This window comes from Rhopalosiphum maidis, chromosome 4 (genome assembly GCF_003676215.2).
Source record: "Rhopalosiphum maidis isolate BTI-1 chromosome 4, ASM367621v3, whole genome shotgun sequence".
Classification (NCBI taxonomy): Eukaryota; Metazoa; Arthropoda; class Insecta; order Hemiptera; family Aphididae; genus Rhopalosiphum; species Rhopalosiphum maidis.
In genome coordinates this window covers 21495597-21513384 of record NC_040880.1, presented here as the reverse complement: position 1 = coordinate 21513384, position 17788 = coordinate 21495597, and the positions used below count along the sequence as shown (strand labels likewise).

Below are 17788 nucleotides of genomic sequence, written 5' to 3'. Positions count from 1 at the left end.
ACGCGTCTACATAGGTAAAAATATCATAAGTAATAACCACTCGAGAGCGTGAGAGAGTATAATCGATAAGTAGCGACGGTGGTATAAAGACGAACTACATCATAGTTTATATATATGTATTACATTTCCAACTGATAAACTAAATATTATTATGCATTTTACATAATATAATTTTGCTTTATTAATTATTATGTAATAATGATTATAATATTATAGTAAACAATAATATATTTAATAAATACCTACCTAATAAAACTACATAAAATATTATAGGGTAGATATCACCTTTATTAAGAATTCATTAAAATTTCGATTTTTAGAAAATTTAAACTTTAATATCATACTATCAAATTATTGAGATTTTTTGTACTAATTAAGAAGTGTAGATAAATTTTTTTTTAAATTATGTATCTAAGTAAAAAATATTAGCTAAAACAAAATTCAAACGGGTAGTTTTTCAGTTATTTAAATGTCTATAAAAACAAAAAATTTTTTAAAATATAAAATAAACCAAAAATAGGTATTGCATTTAGTGATTATTGTACTTGGACCATATGTCCATATTTAATTATAAATATTATCAATTAATAGATTAATCGATTAATATCAATTTATTGATTCATATTATTGTTATACACATTACACATTACATCACCAAATAATTTATTTATTATTAACCCCCGTTAATCACATCGCTGTTTAAAAGACCGGGCATTTATAATTTTTCAAATTACTCATTGTAATTAATTTACATTACTTCGTGTACTTTAATACATTCATTGTCCAAGAAGTTTAGCTATCATTTAATGCTATTTAAAACAATTATCTATTGTTTGTTGAATTTATATGTATTTTTAAAGTCACAAACCTGTTAAAAAGACCGTGTGTGACAACTCGGATAATAACTAATTTTGTTCAATATTATTTTCGTCAATGATTATTTATTTAGATATAAAAAAAACGATCATAATCATTTCTTGAGTTTCTTCTTGATCTTATCGATAGTTATAGTTTATCAATTTTATTGCTTTTCCATTCATATAATTTCATTGAAAAATTCAATATTTTCGTCTTTTTTATTTTATATTCGACACGAATATAAAAGTCTTATACAGGACAAGCGTGTAAATTATCAAAATTTAAATGAAAACAATTAGGAATAATTTTAAAACTACGTAAACAGAAATATAATCTTTCATTAAAAAAATTCATGTATAATATGTATTTTTTTAACATTATATAGCCATGGACATTTTAATAATAATAATTTAAATAGTAAAAATAAATTATAATTTTTGTATATCTTTAATAAATGTATTAATTATTAAAAATTTTATTTATTAAATATTTAAATTGTAAAGAAATATTCATTATATCATATACACCAATAAATATATCACCAAATCATCATATAATATCATTATATATTCATTGTATGTACATTAAACAAAATAGCTATAAAAAGTTGTCAATAGATTTTTTTTTATATTTTTTATTTGGACTGCCCTAATAAAAGTGTCTAGTTTCGCCTATGACTATGAACTTATTATCCATAATAGCATATTATAGCATGGACACACATTCATGAATGCAGTCTTAAACTAGGGAGTGCTAAAATGTTTTACCCTGAACTCTGAAGTGACCCGTGGGGGGTTTCGTGCCTTATGACCACTATTGGTTATACATACCAAACATATATTCATTTAATTTAAAATAAAATTATTAATTACTAGATACATTAAAAAGAGTACCTGCCATTAGCATTAACAATAAAAATTCATTAAACGTATTCTTTTAAGTGCAAAATTACATTTTAAACAATATTTATAGCTGAAAATAAGCTGGGGGGGTGCTATTGTAAGACTTGGATATGCTAAGCACCCCCTGACACCCCTATATGTGCACCAAATACCAATGTATTGTAGATGGTACACACAATATACAATTAAATAATTCAATAAAGTTTTTGGTTTCTATTCAGCCCGCGTAGCGTAAAAATCATCAGACCCAAAAGCTGGGATCAGTACATAAGCAAAAAAATTGGTTTGGTATATTAAAAATAATAAAATATACTAAATAAGTTTTTTGTCCATTTTTAATCATCAAAATAAAACTAAAATATTGGATGGTGACCGCCGCAATGCCACTGGTCGAAACTTTAATATTTAATATTTGTACAATTTACTTTTGAATAATTCTGTTATAATAATTCTCTACGTCATATTGCATAGGATGTATTTCACATTCTCACTATTTTATGCTTAAATTATTATTTAATCTTAAATAATAAAAAAAATTAGGGGGGGGCTAAATCTTATCTAAGCCCCCTAAGTACCCCCTAATTATGCTAATGTCTATATGTATAATTAATAATCAATGATATCGTTGATGATCTTCATTCTTCATAATCAAAAATTATTTATTATTATCTTATTTATTCATGACAAATAGTTAGCACAATAGTCATTAGTCAATATAGCGATAGTATTATAATAGTATGTAGATATATAGTGACACAGTGACATATTTACGGGAAGAAATTAGGAAGATTCATCTCCCCCTTTATTCCCGACTTTTTTTCTTTTAGATTTTAAACGGAGTGATGTATTGATTTTCAATGAAGTGTAATATAGTGTAGTTTTATTTTTTATTTACTTTTTTTTTCGTGGCTGTCATACGTTTTGGAATAGTAATAGTGCTTTGATTTTTAACTTCGGCCCCAATTTGAAAAGGAAAGTGAATCTATAGTTAGTACTTTGGAGGGTCGAAAGTAAAAAATTTCCAGTAGTTTTCTAAAGCGTCAGGAAAACTCTTAAAAGTAGGTAACGGAAAAACGAGAATTTTTACACATAACCAGTTTTCGAAAAAATCGATTTTTTTATTTTACTGTAATTTAAAAACGAATCATTGTAAATACTTGAAATTTTCACCAAATGTTTATATTAGCGTTATCTATTTACGATTATATTTTTTTTTCTTGAAATGTCCATAAAAAAAATTTGTCACTCCAAAAAATCTTTAAAATGTAATAAAGTTTATTATAAATTTTATCGTAATCAAAAAAAAAAAAATCAAAAATCGTTATTCTCAGTTTTTGTTTATAAGCATTTAAAGTTTAAATGTTTACAAAATATGTCAAAATCGCAACATTTTGCAAGGGATTTTGAAGTTGAAAATTCATAACATTTTTGTGATTTAAACCTAAAGTTAAAAATCCCAATACAAGGTTCTTCATAACTTTTTCTTTAAATAATTGTAAAAAAAAAATTCTAGCGTCAATATAGAAAAAATTTAAGAGCGTACGAAATCTCGTAAAATAAAGATATATCTGATGAGCCGTTTTAGATTTTTTTACAAGCAGAGGTTTTAATAAATAAACACGAAAATTATTAGAGGGTATTTATTTTTAAAATTGGGGGTGTTAACACCCACTAAGATTTTCTCTAATTGTGCTTGTATTTTTAGTAGGTATAAATAGATAATATGAAGGTTACAATTAATCTAAATATTTGAAATGTCTTATTTTTGAATAGTAAAAAAAATATAATAATATATTAATACACATAAAAGTCCCCATAAATAATATTTATGAATTCCAACAAAATAATTAAAATTGTAATTTTTTATTTAAATAATGTTTATTAGTTAACTAAATTTTGTTAAAATTTGAACTCGAAATGTCCAAAACCAAAAATTGCATTTATATACCTTTATATTTTAAAGATTTTTGGGTTTCAGTAAGGAATTACTTATGAGGGACTTTGTATTAAGCACACATTATTATTATTATAAAATCAATAAATGCATTGCTCCGTTCAGAATCCAAAGAAAAAAAAGTTAATTGTTAAAATAAAAAAGTCGATGTGTTTTATATTTTTAACTGGCTTGATTTACTATAAACGGTTATAAACATTCATACAGGGTATCTTCGATTTACCTACTTAATTATTTATGAGTTTAGTTTAAATATTATAAAAAATACATTGTATACATGTATATTTTAGTGATGCCTATGTTCTTACCCACGTTGTTTGAGGTTTTATTTGCGCAAAATTACAATAGCATGTATTACCATTGATTAAATATACAATATTATAATATAATATTTGTATATTTAATCAATGGTATTACTACGAAAACAATAGGATTGATAGTTGTTTGGTATTTGAACTACCTATTCACTGAGTATTCAGGTACTATGACGGTGATCATGGATCAAAGTTTAGACCAAGATCGACTAGAATGTATTGTAGGTACCAAGGCCGTAACTGAAAAAAAATTTCGAGGGGGATCCAACATTTTTTTAAAATATAAATTAAATTAAAACATAAAAATTTCGTGGGGGGGTCTGGACCCCTTAGACCCCTCTTAGATAAGGCCTTAATAGGTTCTACCTAGTTGTGATTTACGACTTTTTTGATTTAGAATTAGTCATATTCGAGTTACCATCGTTGTAAAATTAATGTTGTCTTAGTTGATAATGTAGTATAATCATAGTTTTGATAATATTATTACGATTATCACGGACTACTAGTATAAGGTCCGTGACGATTATATTTATGAATCATGATAGGTATAATCACTGTAAAGCCATAGCCCATAAGATATCTAATTCAGATTTTTTAGTTTTTTCGATGATTGACCATTACGTGTTATAACTATCATAATTCACAAAAGAAGTAAACTAATAAATTAGTTATAACTAATCAATAATCATAAATTTATAAACATAATCACAAAACAATTTTTTGTTTACGTATACTCACATTACATAATAATTTATAGTATTGGATTTTATTTACTTTGTATTTTTGGCATGAATATAAATTTTTGAAAAATAAGTTAATTTAATAGAACAGAAAAATATGATGGATTCCCAAGATGCTAATCGTCCAGAACTGCTGGAAGAAGTAAGACTTTTTCGCAACGCTCGTGAACGTGAAAAATATGATAATATGGCTGACTTCTATGCATTAGTCAACACACTGCAGCATTTGGAAAAAGCATATATACGAGATTGTGTGACGCCCAAAGAGTATACTGCCGCCTGCTCAAAACTGCTTGTTCAGTGCAAAGCTTCTTTTAAACAAATTCAAGGTGACGACTTTCCAACTGTTGAGTCCTTTGTTAAAAAATACAAATTAGATTGTCCCGCTGCAATAGAGCGTATTAAAGAAGATCGGCCAATTACTATTAAAGACGATAAAGGCAATACTAGTAAATGCATTGCAGATATTGTTTCTTTATTTATAACGATAATGGATAAACTAAGGTTTGTATTAAAACATAATAATATAAAATTAATATTTAAAAACGTTTTATCTATTGATAAGTAATTTATTTAAAATCTAAGTTATAAAATTAGGTAGGTTGAAAGGTTAAGAAATACTAAGATAATTAAATTTAGAAACACTTTTCTACTTAATTTTTGTTTATTTAACAACTCGGTATATTTTAATTTAACCACTTGGTACCATACATCATAGGAATACACTCTGCCCTTTATGAATGATTGGAAAAGAACTGTGCTTAAACTTGAATACTTATATTATAATATTTAAGACATCATGCTGTCCTGCAGATAATGTCTGGAAACGCTTATGTGACATATATAAGTATACATAGATAATTTTAATTTAATATTTTTTTTTTAGATTGATTATTTGTCAGTGATGATTATTTTTTTCAATAAATTTATGAAACTTATTGTTAAAACTAAAAATTACATATTATTTTTACCCATCTTATACTGAGTAGGTTTTTTTATATTTAGAAATGTAGTAAATAGTAATTCATTATTTCATTGAATTACAATTTATTATATGTTGCATTTTTAATAAAATGTTTTTCATTATTTTAACTAAAATTCCTATTGATGCTTGCCTGTTTCAAAAATGTGTTCTGCAGTAATATTATTGTATACATTTTTATAAATAATATCTCTCACATAAATATCTATCTCTAGTTTTATAGTATTTTATTAATCTGAAGTAAATAAACTAAAAATTAATATGTTTAAAATAAATTATAGGTTGGATATAAAAGCAATGGATGAATTGCAACCGGATCTTCGGGATTTAATGGATACTATGAACAGGCTTAGTATGTTGCCTGCTGACTTTGAAGGAAAACAAAAAGTATCTGACTGGTTAAATTCTTTGTCATCTATGAACGCATCAGATGAATTAAATGAAACCCAAGTGAGACAATTGATTTTTGATCTCGAATCATCTTACAATGCATTCAACAAGTTGCTTCATCAGTCATCTTAGTTAAATTTATTAATAATATTATAAGTTATACCTAAATATAAAAAATAACACTCGAGTATTTGAATAATTTTTATTTATAAGAATACAAATGATAATAAATTGATTATAATTATATGACATTAGAAAAAAAAAACGCATTTATTAATAATAATAGTAAAATGTTTGTTGAAAAATATAGAGAAAATCACCTCTTGATTGTTTAGCAACAATAAAAAAACATGGCATTTATAAATCCCATTCTATATTACTGATCATTGGGTTGAGACTCATCATTTTGTTCAGCTTCTGAAACTGCCAGAGGAGGAGGTGAGTCTACTGCTCCATCATCTTGATCATGACCATCATATACCACTCGAATGTCTGGATCTATGGCTACAGCTCCCATAGGATTACCTCTAGCGTCTAATTCCAAAACAGGATCAGCAGTCGCTTCTGCTAAATTAGTCACAGATTTCGACTTTAAGCACTATAAAAAATAAAAATTTTCATTCAATATACATTTTAACAAATTTTAGAACTGTTGCTTAATATGTAATAACCTAATATTATGCATTTCTAATATATATTAAATAAAATAATACATAAAAGTAAAATGACATAGTTGTATCTTCAATTTGGAATTTAAACAAAAAAAAAACCAGCCCTATATTATTGTAACAGTATTTAATAGCATAAATTAAATATACTATAGATAGGCAACAGGCTAATGCAATAATTTTAATTCTGTTTATCATTGATGAAATATTAGCAAAAAATAAGGTACACTTATTTCTTACCTCCTTCCACAATACGTCACTAAAAATTATTATAGAGGTGTAACTATAGTGGTTATGTAATTTACAGTTCTAGTCTTTTAGATCTAAATTACTTACAACTAATTAGTAATAAATAAAGGGTTTATATCTCTATTTTAATAGGTATTTAGTGAATATTGAAATAAAATATCCATTTCCAATAGAAATTGAATTCTTTAATTTAATAAAAACTTAGGCTATATATCCATTGGAACAAAATTATGAACAATACTTATTAATATATAGATTATTGATGAGATCAAAATTATATAATTTACTTGGAAATCTACGTGGCGACTCTTAGCTTCTTCTTTTTCCCATGACATATGAATAAAAGGTCTTTGAACATAATTATAAATCACATCTTCACGACCACCAGCTCTTTTTTTAATTTTTTCCTTATAAGTTGGATAACCTTCAATACCTAGACGAATCTTTTTAAGACCACGTTCTTTCATTACTTGTTTGGCAACATCTCGATTTTCAATGTATTTGAAGAATCTATATAAGGCAGTGCTGTTTACAGCTGAAATAAAAAATTGATAAATTTGAATGTCAAAATAAAATGTGGGCAACTAGGTAAGTTATTTCTGCTGTACAGTAGGATTTGAGTGTATTATGTAAATTATTTTTTATGTATCTAAGATAATACTTAAGATAAATTTAATTTGAATATGCTTTGTTATTACTTAATAGATTATTAGGTATGATTTTAAAGTACCTAGAGTTATCATGAAATCATTTTAAATTTAAAAATATATTTTTATAAATTTAATTTATTGGTATTTACTTTGTGAATATTCTTCTCCCATTTGAGGCGGATATTCTTCATCCCAATCTACTATATCATCATCTAGTAAGACTACTACATGACATTCACGATCTCCACGTTGAGCAGAATTGACCATTAAAGGTAATATTAGATCTTCTAAAAATACTTCAAATTGACAACGAGCCCCTTCATTTGACAGCTCATGTAATAATCCTCCTAAAATAACCAAATTTTTTTCTTAAAAAATCATCCTAAATAAATATCATTAACTTACGTAAATTTTGACATTTGACTGTTTTAGCGTCAAATGGTACTAACAAATAATCACAAGCTTCTCGTAGCTCTTGTACTGAAATTGAAGATGGGCAGCGCATCACATTACCCTTATAATACTCCAAAATGCACCTGAATACATTTGCCGAGACACCTTCTGCTACTACATATTCTCCACGTTCATTTTTATTAGTATATTCATTAGAACTAAACATTCTGTCAAAGTATGTGATTAATTAAAAAAATTATTATTCTAGAAGATAAATCAATTTTTTATTACCGTCCGAGCATTGTATTTGAATGGGCAATGAATATAGCTGGATCAACAATAAATCTAGTGTTATCTACAATAAGAGTTACTCTTTCTTCTTTATTTGCAATATTGTTTCTAGAGTTAGTTAAATGACCGGATCCTGAAGTACTTGGATAGGACGAACCTGAAGTAGTTGCGTTTTGATTCATCAGACTTTTCATAGAATTCATTGAGCAAGAAAATCTGGGCATAGCTTTTCTATTAGAAATAATCCATATACATAAACAATTTAATAAAAGTCATCAAAGAATAATAAATAATTATTTATACAAAGGATACTTTTAATATTATACAGCGTAATTCTTTTATCATAAAACACTCATTATTTCAAAAAATATTCATGTTATAATACAATATAATAATACATTTTTTTACATAGTTTTAAGTTGTTAAATATTTTTTAAGTTTTTATTTTTTTGAATGACAACATATAGAGTTTTTATTTAATATTCCAAAGCAGAATAATTTTCTGAGTATTTTGATACATAAAAATCGAATTTAAGACGAGTAGTTTATGAATTATACGTATTTTAAGTTTAGACAAGCAGAGCGGTCCGGGCCCCGTACTACGGAGTTATCCTGCAAAATGTTTATCCACTACTCCGCTTGTCTAGACTTTAAATAGGTATAACTCATAAGCTACTCGTCCTAAATTCGATTTTTATGTATCAAATACTCAGAAAATTATTCTGCTTTGGAATATTAAATTAAAACTATGTTCACATTCAAAAAAGTAAAAAAACTTAAAAAAAATAGGATAAAAAATATTTAAAAATATAATTTTTTAATAAAAATGTAGTCTTTTTAACAACTTGAAACTATGTAAAAAAATGTTTTCAAAAACATGAATACTTTTTGAAATAATAAGTGGTTCATACTAAAACAATTACCTGTACAAATATAGTATATAGAAGTTTTAAGATTATATTAAAATATTAAATTCAGTTTTAATGATAAAAACTTGTTACTAATAATCAAAATAAATACCAAAAAATTATATTAATAATAAATTAGTTATTTTCAAACTTGTTTTACAACTTAACCTTATGAACAATTTGAAATTAATAGCTTTTACAGTAAAAACTGAAACTTATTCATCCAATAATTATGCGTGTATTTAATTTTTTTTTCCTAGTATATTATATATTGACATTTATCTTTTTTAATAAAAAGTAATATTTTAAATTACACCTTTTAAAGCTATTTTTAGATTATTTTCCTCAATTCAGCAGATTTTAGTCAGTGAAAAATAAAAATATATACTTAGTTTTAAATTTATTTATATTCCTTTCTTAAGGGGATTCAACATCAATATAAATATCAACCTGAAAGCGGGATAAAACTGTAGAAGTTAGGAAAGTTGGATTTTGATTCTGAAAAAAGTTTTGAAATTGTCTAGTTGTCTATTAGGAATTGATCAAGGCGATTTTTTAATCATAATTAGTCATTTGTACATTAGTTTCTTTAATTTATATTTTACTCAAAATTCATGAAAAAAAAAAAAAATGAATTAAAAATAATCAAAATTTGAAAAAATATTATAATATTAATATTTTGAGAAATAGTTAACAAATAACTATTTGAGTATATATAAATGTACACCGTAACCAATAATCAAAAAAACCAATCAGTCTTTTTAAAATGATTAAAAGTATTATTACATTGTCACCATATTTGATGTAATCATGGGACCTGTGTTTAAAATATTTGTTATTCGCCAAATTAAATTATGCTAGTCCGATAATACAATTTCACTAGTTATTAATAACTACTTAACTCACTGTGAATATAACGGTTATAATAATGAAGTAAATTATAGTCGTGATCTTATAAGAATGAAGTATTTGATATATTTTTAAAATATTTAAAACTTATGATATTTTTAGATTTAAAAAATCATAATCTATTTAAATCATAGACATATTAACTGGTTGTAATTGATTATTCTAATCTACATAACTAAAATCATAGACCATCAATGCTGAGATAGTTTTATTGGTTTTAGCTGTTTCAAATTTGCTTGAAACAGTCTTGAGTTATTGTGTATACACTATACAAATTAATTTAATTATTATTTCATTGTTTGGTTTAAGTTGTTTCAGCTGTTTTAATACAATCAATAACCATTGATCAACTAATCATAATAAATGTAAAATTTACCTATTTCTCATTGAAGTTGTTTGTTGTTTATTTATTGGTGTCAGAGTCAACTGGTTACCAGTTGAATGACGCTGTACTAAACACGATTTGGGTTTTAAGGAACTTCCATAACTGCAATAAAAATATTAAAAACTAAAAATAACAATACATCATAACTATTATATTATATAATATTATTCCATTGTATAAACATTAGCTTAAAATCAAGTTATTGCTTACCTCTGAAGCCTTTATATATCATACAACAAATTACAATAATAAATAATAATAAATTTAACATACATACCTTAGTCTTGTTTTGAACACACGGCGTCTATGATCTTCAGTATCTTGATAATCTTCAGTGTCACTACTTGTATCACGATCGTAGTTGTGACGGCCGTCTTTAGACATGACCCAGGCTAAATAAAAACAAATAAGAATAATGACAGATATTACATACTACATTTGGACAAAAAAAAATATTAATAAAAATATAACATTATGAGCATACATTGTTTTACCCATGAATAGGCACCAAACGTTAGTAAAATATTCAACGTCGCTATACTCCTAGCACCTATTATTTAGCCTTCTTTTAACGAAAACGAATGCCAAAAACTTTGAACTTGTCAATGCAATAGTAAGTTGTTGAAATTAATTTCTGTTAACACGATATAATAGGCGGTACTAAGCTATCAACAATGTGGCCACATCTATATTTCGAACTTTCGAATAACTTATATTCATTACTGGGACGTTTTGTTTTTGTTTTGTTTATTGCGTACTTTTATTTAGATTGTGTTATCATTGTTATCAGAAGTACACCAAAAATATGATCAGTCGTGTGACACTCGGTGGGGGGTAGATTATAGATTATAATATTAGATTGCTGTGTTATCTCTGGTTTGAAATGAAACTTGGGAGTTTTTGAGTTCCTTAACTCAATAGTTAATACTCATTACTCATCAGTTAACAGTTTATCTAGAATTAAAAAGTAGGATAATTTTAAAACCAATGTAGTTGTGAATTAATTAACTGTTAGTCGTTGAAGACGCGTGTCCAATGTCCTGATGTCTTCTTAAAAGTTAATTTTTTCATTACCTATATAGGAATATTTATATGTTTGTTTGTCAACTAATAACAGCTTTGATGGAATGGGGTCACGGATAAGGTGAGTAGTTACAAATGTTACAATTCCATTAAATTAATTGTTATGACTTTGATATAATACCGTTTATTAGTCTCTAGTCTCTCTCTAGTAGTTAAATATTTAAAAAACATTGTAATATTGTAAAGTGTACATTAATTATCGTAGTATAATGTAGTAGTCATTCAATATTGTATGTGATTTAACTGCATTTGATTTATATTGAATTAGATGTGATATAAGTGGTCAACAATTATGATTGATGTATAAAACTATGCATATTAATCTTTATTACATTATATCAGGAATGATGTCGTTCGATTATTTGAGTGTTTCTGTGAAGTAGCTGGTCCTAGTAAAGAAAATACTGAACCATGGATTCTCCAAAAGTTTCCAGAACACTATAGAAAAGATGAACTGCTTGATACTGTACCTAATTTTGCATATCCTTGTGAATTTGACAGGTAGTACTACATATGAACTAATAATATCAATCCTTATTTTAATAATTTGAATGTTTAGAACCATGATTCAGCACTACTCATTTGTACTAACCAATGCTGAATCAAAGTGGATTTTTGGATTTTGTAGACATGACCCTAAATCTGAGACTGCTTTAGTTGTTCTCAGTTATCTTCCTTGGCATGAATCATTTTATAAGTAAAAATTATTTTATTTTTACAAATATTTATTTATTTTTTACAGTTAATGGAAATTTATCATCTATATGTATCATTTTTGTTTTAGATTATTAAATTGTATATCTAATCTCACAAATAGTAACAATTCTAAAGATTTATGGTCATTTTTGGAATCTGTATATAATAGTAAATTACCAATCAAAGGACTTGATTTAAAAATTAATAGTGATAGCGGCGAAGAGGTAATTATTTTATTTAGCATTTTTAACTACATTTAAACATTTTTTTTTTATAATTATAGTTATTTGTTTGTCAATCGCCAATTCAATTCCAGTTACCAAGCATTCCAGAAAATGTATGTTATTTTAATCGAACCATTTATTTCTAAACAATTTAAGTATTTGATGTTTTTATTGTTTTTAATAATTCAATGAAAAAAAGTAATATTGGGAAATTATTTAGTTCATTATGTACTTATTTATGTGTACATCACATGGACGTGAATAGGGTCCTCAAATGCATAGGATGATTCAAGCCCAAAAATTTTCAAGAACAAAGAGTGGGAGATTTGTCTCATTTGTTCCATCCACTACGGGGGTAATACAAATTGTAGTCCAGGTTTTTTTAACGTACATACAAATTGCGACCCAAATTTTATTAATTAACAGTTTTGAAATATAAAATTATATATTCTAAACTTAATTTTTCTTCCCATTTTTGTAAAGACTTAGGACTATCAGTAGCATCAATACTATACTTTATATAGCTAGATTTAGTGTTGTTTTTTTTAAAGTAATAATATAGTAAAAATTCATGTCACAGTTTTTAGGTTAAAAATATAGTAGTCTGATATAATAGTTTGTCTGTTTAATGTTTAATTGTTAATCTTTTTTTTGGTTATGATTTATAACTTTATTTATTACTTGTTTAATAATTACATTATTTGTTTTTAAATAAATATATGCTTTACAAGTCTTTTTAGTACAGTAAATCGATCAACATTATTTTTTAAATATTTATGGAAAGAAAATGTATGTCTTTCAGTTACATATAAACTACTATTTCCTCATTACACATAGTTTTCATTTCATTAACCATTAAAAAAAAGTAAACACAAAAAAATTAGAATTTAAATCCGTAAGTAGTGAACCATTCTCAGTGGTGGAAAACCAACAACTAAGGTATATTTGGTATTTTGGTATCTACATTAAACAGACAACCAGTCATCAGCTAAGATAGAAAATTATCTTGATATAATGTTATAAATCTTTATTATGATTGTCGAATAATATTAGAAAGTGGACAAAAAGTAATCTGGTCGTATCTTGAGGATGACAAAAAAAAAATTAGGGCATCAATTTGGATTAGATTTTTTTTCTAGATATCTTTGGGGTGCAACTATAGTATGCAGCATTAAGCAGCTCCCACATGGCTGTACGCACACGTCTACATAAGTTAGGAATTTGGATGACGATATATTTGGTCGACATGCTGTTAAAATAGGCCACCAACTGATTATAATCCAACATTCTGAAAAAATTCTGAACAAAAATCCAATGAAAACGTGCCTACATATTATTACTATTATTATATTTGTATAGCTATTATCATTAGTTATAAATATTATAAATATAAATTATATTATTTATTATAACAAAAGTTATAGATGACTATATATTACAACAGGGTGGTCCAACCTTTTGTAGTTGGCGGGCCAATTTACACTTTCATATAAATACCGGGGGCCGCCAGAAGAAAAAAAATTATATTATTATCTATTTATATTTTATTTTATTTAATGCAAACATTTTTACATTATAGATTAAGTTACATATATTTAGAATTAATTGATTAATTAATGTGATGATTAGCATGGTTTTTCAGAAACCAATTTTTGATATTAATTAATTTAATTGTTGGGAAGGCCAAAAATAAAGCCTCGATAGTTGGACCCCCCTGTATTTAAATATCTTTGGAAGGGCTTAATATGCCTCCCCCTATTTACGTCCATGGTAGATCTGTGATAGATTTTGAACCATTAGAAAAAAAAACTCAATAGAACATCAATCATTCTATAATAAACAAATAATATTTTAAATTTTGTTTTAGAGAAATTTGACAGAATATTATAGTGCAGTTGATTGCCAAAATATGATTATTATATTTGCTTCCATGTTATTTGAACGTCGTATTATTTTTACTTCTAAAAAACTATACAGATTGAGTGCCTGTGTTCAATCTGCTAATGCAGTTCTATATCCAATGAATTGGCAACATATATTTATACCAGTATTGCCTCAGTCACTTATTGATTACTTATTAGCACCAATGCCATACTTGATTGGTTTACCTCACACATTATTCCAAGTAAATATTTGATTTAATTTCAACTTAGTTTTTGTTATATTTATTACTATTTTCGCTGTTGTTTTTTAGAATTTGCAACGTAATGAATTAGGAGAAGTTGTTGTTTTAGATGCAGATAACAATACTATAGAAACTCCATTTGATGATTTGGAAAATCTTCCAACAGACGTGGTCAGTAAATACTTAATAAAAAATAACTTATGTACTCTGTCACTTATAAGAGTAACCTAGGATAGCAAAAATAGGTATGACGCATGCCGAGAATTACGCTCTCGAAAGTGTCACATTTTATTTTAAAATTTGTCTTGCTTGGATAAGATTAACATAGACAGGTGATTTTTGAATGCAGTCAATCTTTGGAAATAAAAGCTGTTGAAGAAAATTATTTATCGAACGAAAATTGTTTATTGCCTTAGGGTATATGAAGCAGGATATAGATGAATTTTAAAGAATAGATATTTAATTTTTTTTGGTTTTATATTATAATAAGGAGATTTAACTATGAATGGTTTTTGTTGTAAAAAGCTTCAAAAAAAGTAACTATGTATTATTTTAAAATCTAGTTGGTACATAAAGAAGTTTAATAACTTCTTAAAAAAATAATTTTTTTAGTAAATAATAATTAATAGTTATCAATTTGTTTATTACTCTGAGCTTTATTCAAAATTATTTTTTTAAAATTCTATGGTTTATTAATTTTCAATTTAATATTACAACAATTTTAATCCATCACTTAATCGCTATAATTTATTTTAGGTATCAAGTTTAAGACAACAATTACGTAAAAAAGGTACACTTTTAGGCGATGGTGTTTCAAGAGCATTTTTACGTGCTTTAGTTAAGTTAATTGGTGGCTATAGAGATGCATTAAAATTTCATCAAGGAGAACGTATAACATTTAATAAAGAAGCATTTATAGAGTCTAGATCGTCAAATATGCAACCATTTTTAAAAAAAATGTTGGAATTACAGATTTTTCAACAGGTATAATTATTGTAAATATTTGAAGTAATGATAGTTATTTGTGAAATTAACATTATTACTCGTATTTTAATACTTAAAATATATAATTGTCACATAATTAATTGTTTTGTATATAGTTTATTGAGGAACGATTAGAGATGTTAAATGCGGGACTGGGTTTTTCTGATGAATTTGAAATGGAAGTGTGCAATTATCATGAGAAATCTAGTAATAAATTAAAGCATCAGTACAAAGATTGGACATTTACTATGAAACGTGAAGGAACTGCATTATTTAAAACTGTTAAGAATGCGGTAAGTTAATAATTTTAAATTTTATTTAATTAAAGATGTTAACTATTGTAATTGTTATTGCTTACTATTATCTTGATATACGTAAAATAATAGTTTTATCTACAAATTATACGGAGCATATGATTTATAAAAAATATATATATGCTTGGTTTATCATTTTGCATGTGGTGCTTATTTATTTTGTAAATTATTATTGCAGAATAGTAACAACAATTTTAATTATATTTTAGTCTTAACATTTTACAAAATTGATTAAATCATGTGTTAGATAATTTTATCTTGTACTTTATAGAAAAATGGATTTTTATGAAGCAATTTATATTTTAGTTTTTATTCATGAAGGTTTTCTTAAAAATCATTAAATTAATCAGATTATTACATTTTCAGGCTAACCCTACAGTAAGAAATGCTGTAAAAACGGTAAATTATTTACATAGAAAATTAAAACTTTTATATTATATGATACGTTTTTAGGTTAAAGAACGAGGAAAAGATTTTCGGTTGGCCTACAAAGACATTCGATCAAAATTTAATGTTCCGAATAAAAACCCTCGAACTAAAATTGGTAACCAGCCCAACTCTGCACCAAATTCTCCTTCTATGCAAAAGAGACAATCATGGTCACATACAACAGCATCTGCTAGTTATCGTAAAGAAACTGCCAATGGATTACAAAAGTTAACTACATCACAAAAGTTAGCAAATATTTATTTTTATTGTTACAGTTTTATCAGATAGAAATTTTTATTTTTTCATAGTTTAAAAGATGCCTCAATTTCTCCACTACCACAAATTAATTTAAATTTAATGGAAGATCTACAAGATGTTATATTCAGAACTTGTGATACTAATGACTCACAACATTATACATCAGTATGTTAAATAAATTTAATGATTTTTATTTCTCGATTATTAATTATCTAATTATGAATGAAATTGTTGTGTTTAGTCCTGGGATGATTCAGTCAAATCAAACTTCATCATCAATGATGATTTAATCAACTCATCATTTGGGTCTGTGCCAAATGAGTGTCCAATGGAAACTAAAGATCTGATTCGATTAGATTCAACATCTAGTATAGATGATTTTGATCCTTTAAACAGTCCAACTAACAGTAATGGTTTGATTCCAGGAGTAGGTCTTAGTAATCCACTATATCAATATTTTGTCCCATTAAATAAAACTCAATTAGAAACAAAAAATAATAATGACCTACTTAACGAGTATGGATTAAACTTTGATTTGTTAAGTTGTTCTGACCAACCAGGTCCATCCATATCACCAAGTCAGCCATCTGTACCACCATTACCACCCAAACCATCCAATTTTAAATCAAATTGGACAAAATTTGAATAAAACTACAGAGTTAATTTTATAATCCATGTGATAAAAAATATTTTATTTTGCAATTATATTACTTTTAATTTAGTGGTTACCACTTATAATAAATAAATTACAACACTGTCCATGTTTACATTTTATTAAATATTTTTTTTTATAAATACTCATATATTATTGTTACACCAAATATTAACAAATGGACCAGAATGTCGTGTCTGATTTAGATTGTATAACGCTCATAAATGTAGTTGTATATTACATGTTATACATGGTAAAAGATTGTATGTTTGTTTATCGTTCATTATTTTTTTGTTGATTGAAAATAAAATAAAATGAATAAAAATAAAATTCTATGATTAACCATAATTTATATTTGCTATTAATTATTACATTAAGTGGGGATGGATTGCTTAAGCTATGCATTAACCGGATAAAAAAATATATAATA

General features: G+C 25.8%; 3 protein-coding genes across 4 annotated transcripts; 2 read left to right on the top strand and 1 right to left on the bottom strand.

The window, feature by feature from the left end:
- Positions 1-4582: 4582 nt before the first annotated feature.
- On the top strand, positions 4583-6396 carry LOC113550647 (vacuolar protein sorting-associated protein 28 homolog). The gene is made up of 2 exons (XM_026952607.1): positions 4583-5272; positions 6032-6396. The coding sequence occupies exons 1-2, from the start codon at positions 4866-4868 to the stop codon at positions 6270-6272; spliced, it is 648 nt and encodes a 215-aa protein (XP_026808408.1). The 5' UTR covers positions 4583-4865; the 3' UTR covers positions 6273-6396.
- On the bottom strand, positions 6329-11324 carry LOC113550646 (BTB/POZ domain-containing protein 10). Its single transcript, XM_026952606.1, has 8 exons — positions 11078-11324; positions 10871-10985; positions 10585-10695; positions 8392-8622; positions 8113-8327; positions 7857-8054; positions 7345-7592; positions 6329-6738 (listed from the first exon to the last, which is right to left on the bottom strand). The coding sequence occupies exons 2-8, from the start codon at positions 10975-10977 to the stop codon at positions 6517-6519; spliced, it is 1332 nt and encodes a 443-aa protein (XP_026808407.1). The 5' UTR covers positions 10978-10985; positions 11078-11324; the 3' UTR covers positions 6329-6516.
- A 137-nt stretch (positions 11325-11461) lies between these two features.
- Positions 11462-17706, top strand: LOC113550644 (DENN domain-containing protein 1B-like). Of its 2 annotated transcripts, XM_026952604.1 has the most exons (13): positions 11462-11737; positions 12019-12177; positions 12236-12373; positions 12461-12596; positions 12656-12709; positions 14464-14721; positions 14791-14892; positions 15478-15705; positions 15822-15998; positions 16386-16418; positions 16473-16693; positions 16757-16871; positions 16948-17706. In XM_026952604.1, the coding sequence occupies exons 1-13, from the start codon at positions 11721-11723 to the stop codon at positions 17353-17355; spliced, it is 2046 nt and encodes a 681-aa protein (XP_026808405.1). In that variant the 5' UTR covers positions 11462-11720; the 3' UTR covers positions 17356-17706. The 2 variants fall into 2 exon arrangements, with proteins under 2 accessions (XP_026808405.1, XP_026808406.1); XM_026952605.1 differs by lacking the exon at positions 16386-16418.
- The last annotated feature ends 82 nt before the right edge of the window (positions 17707-17788 follow it).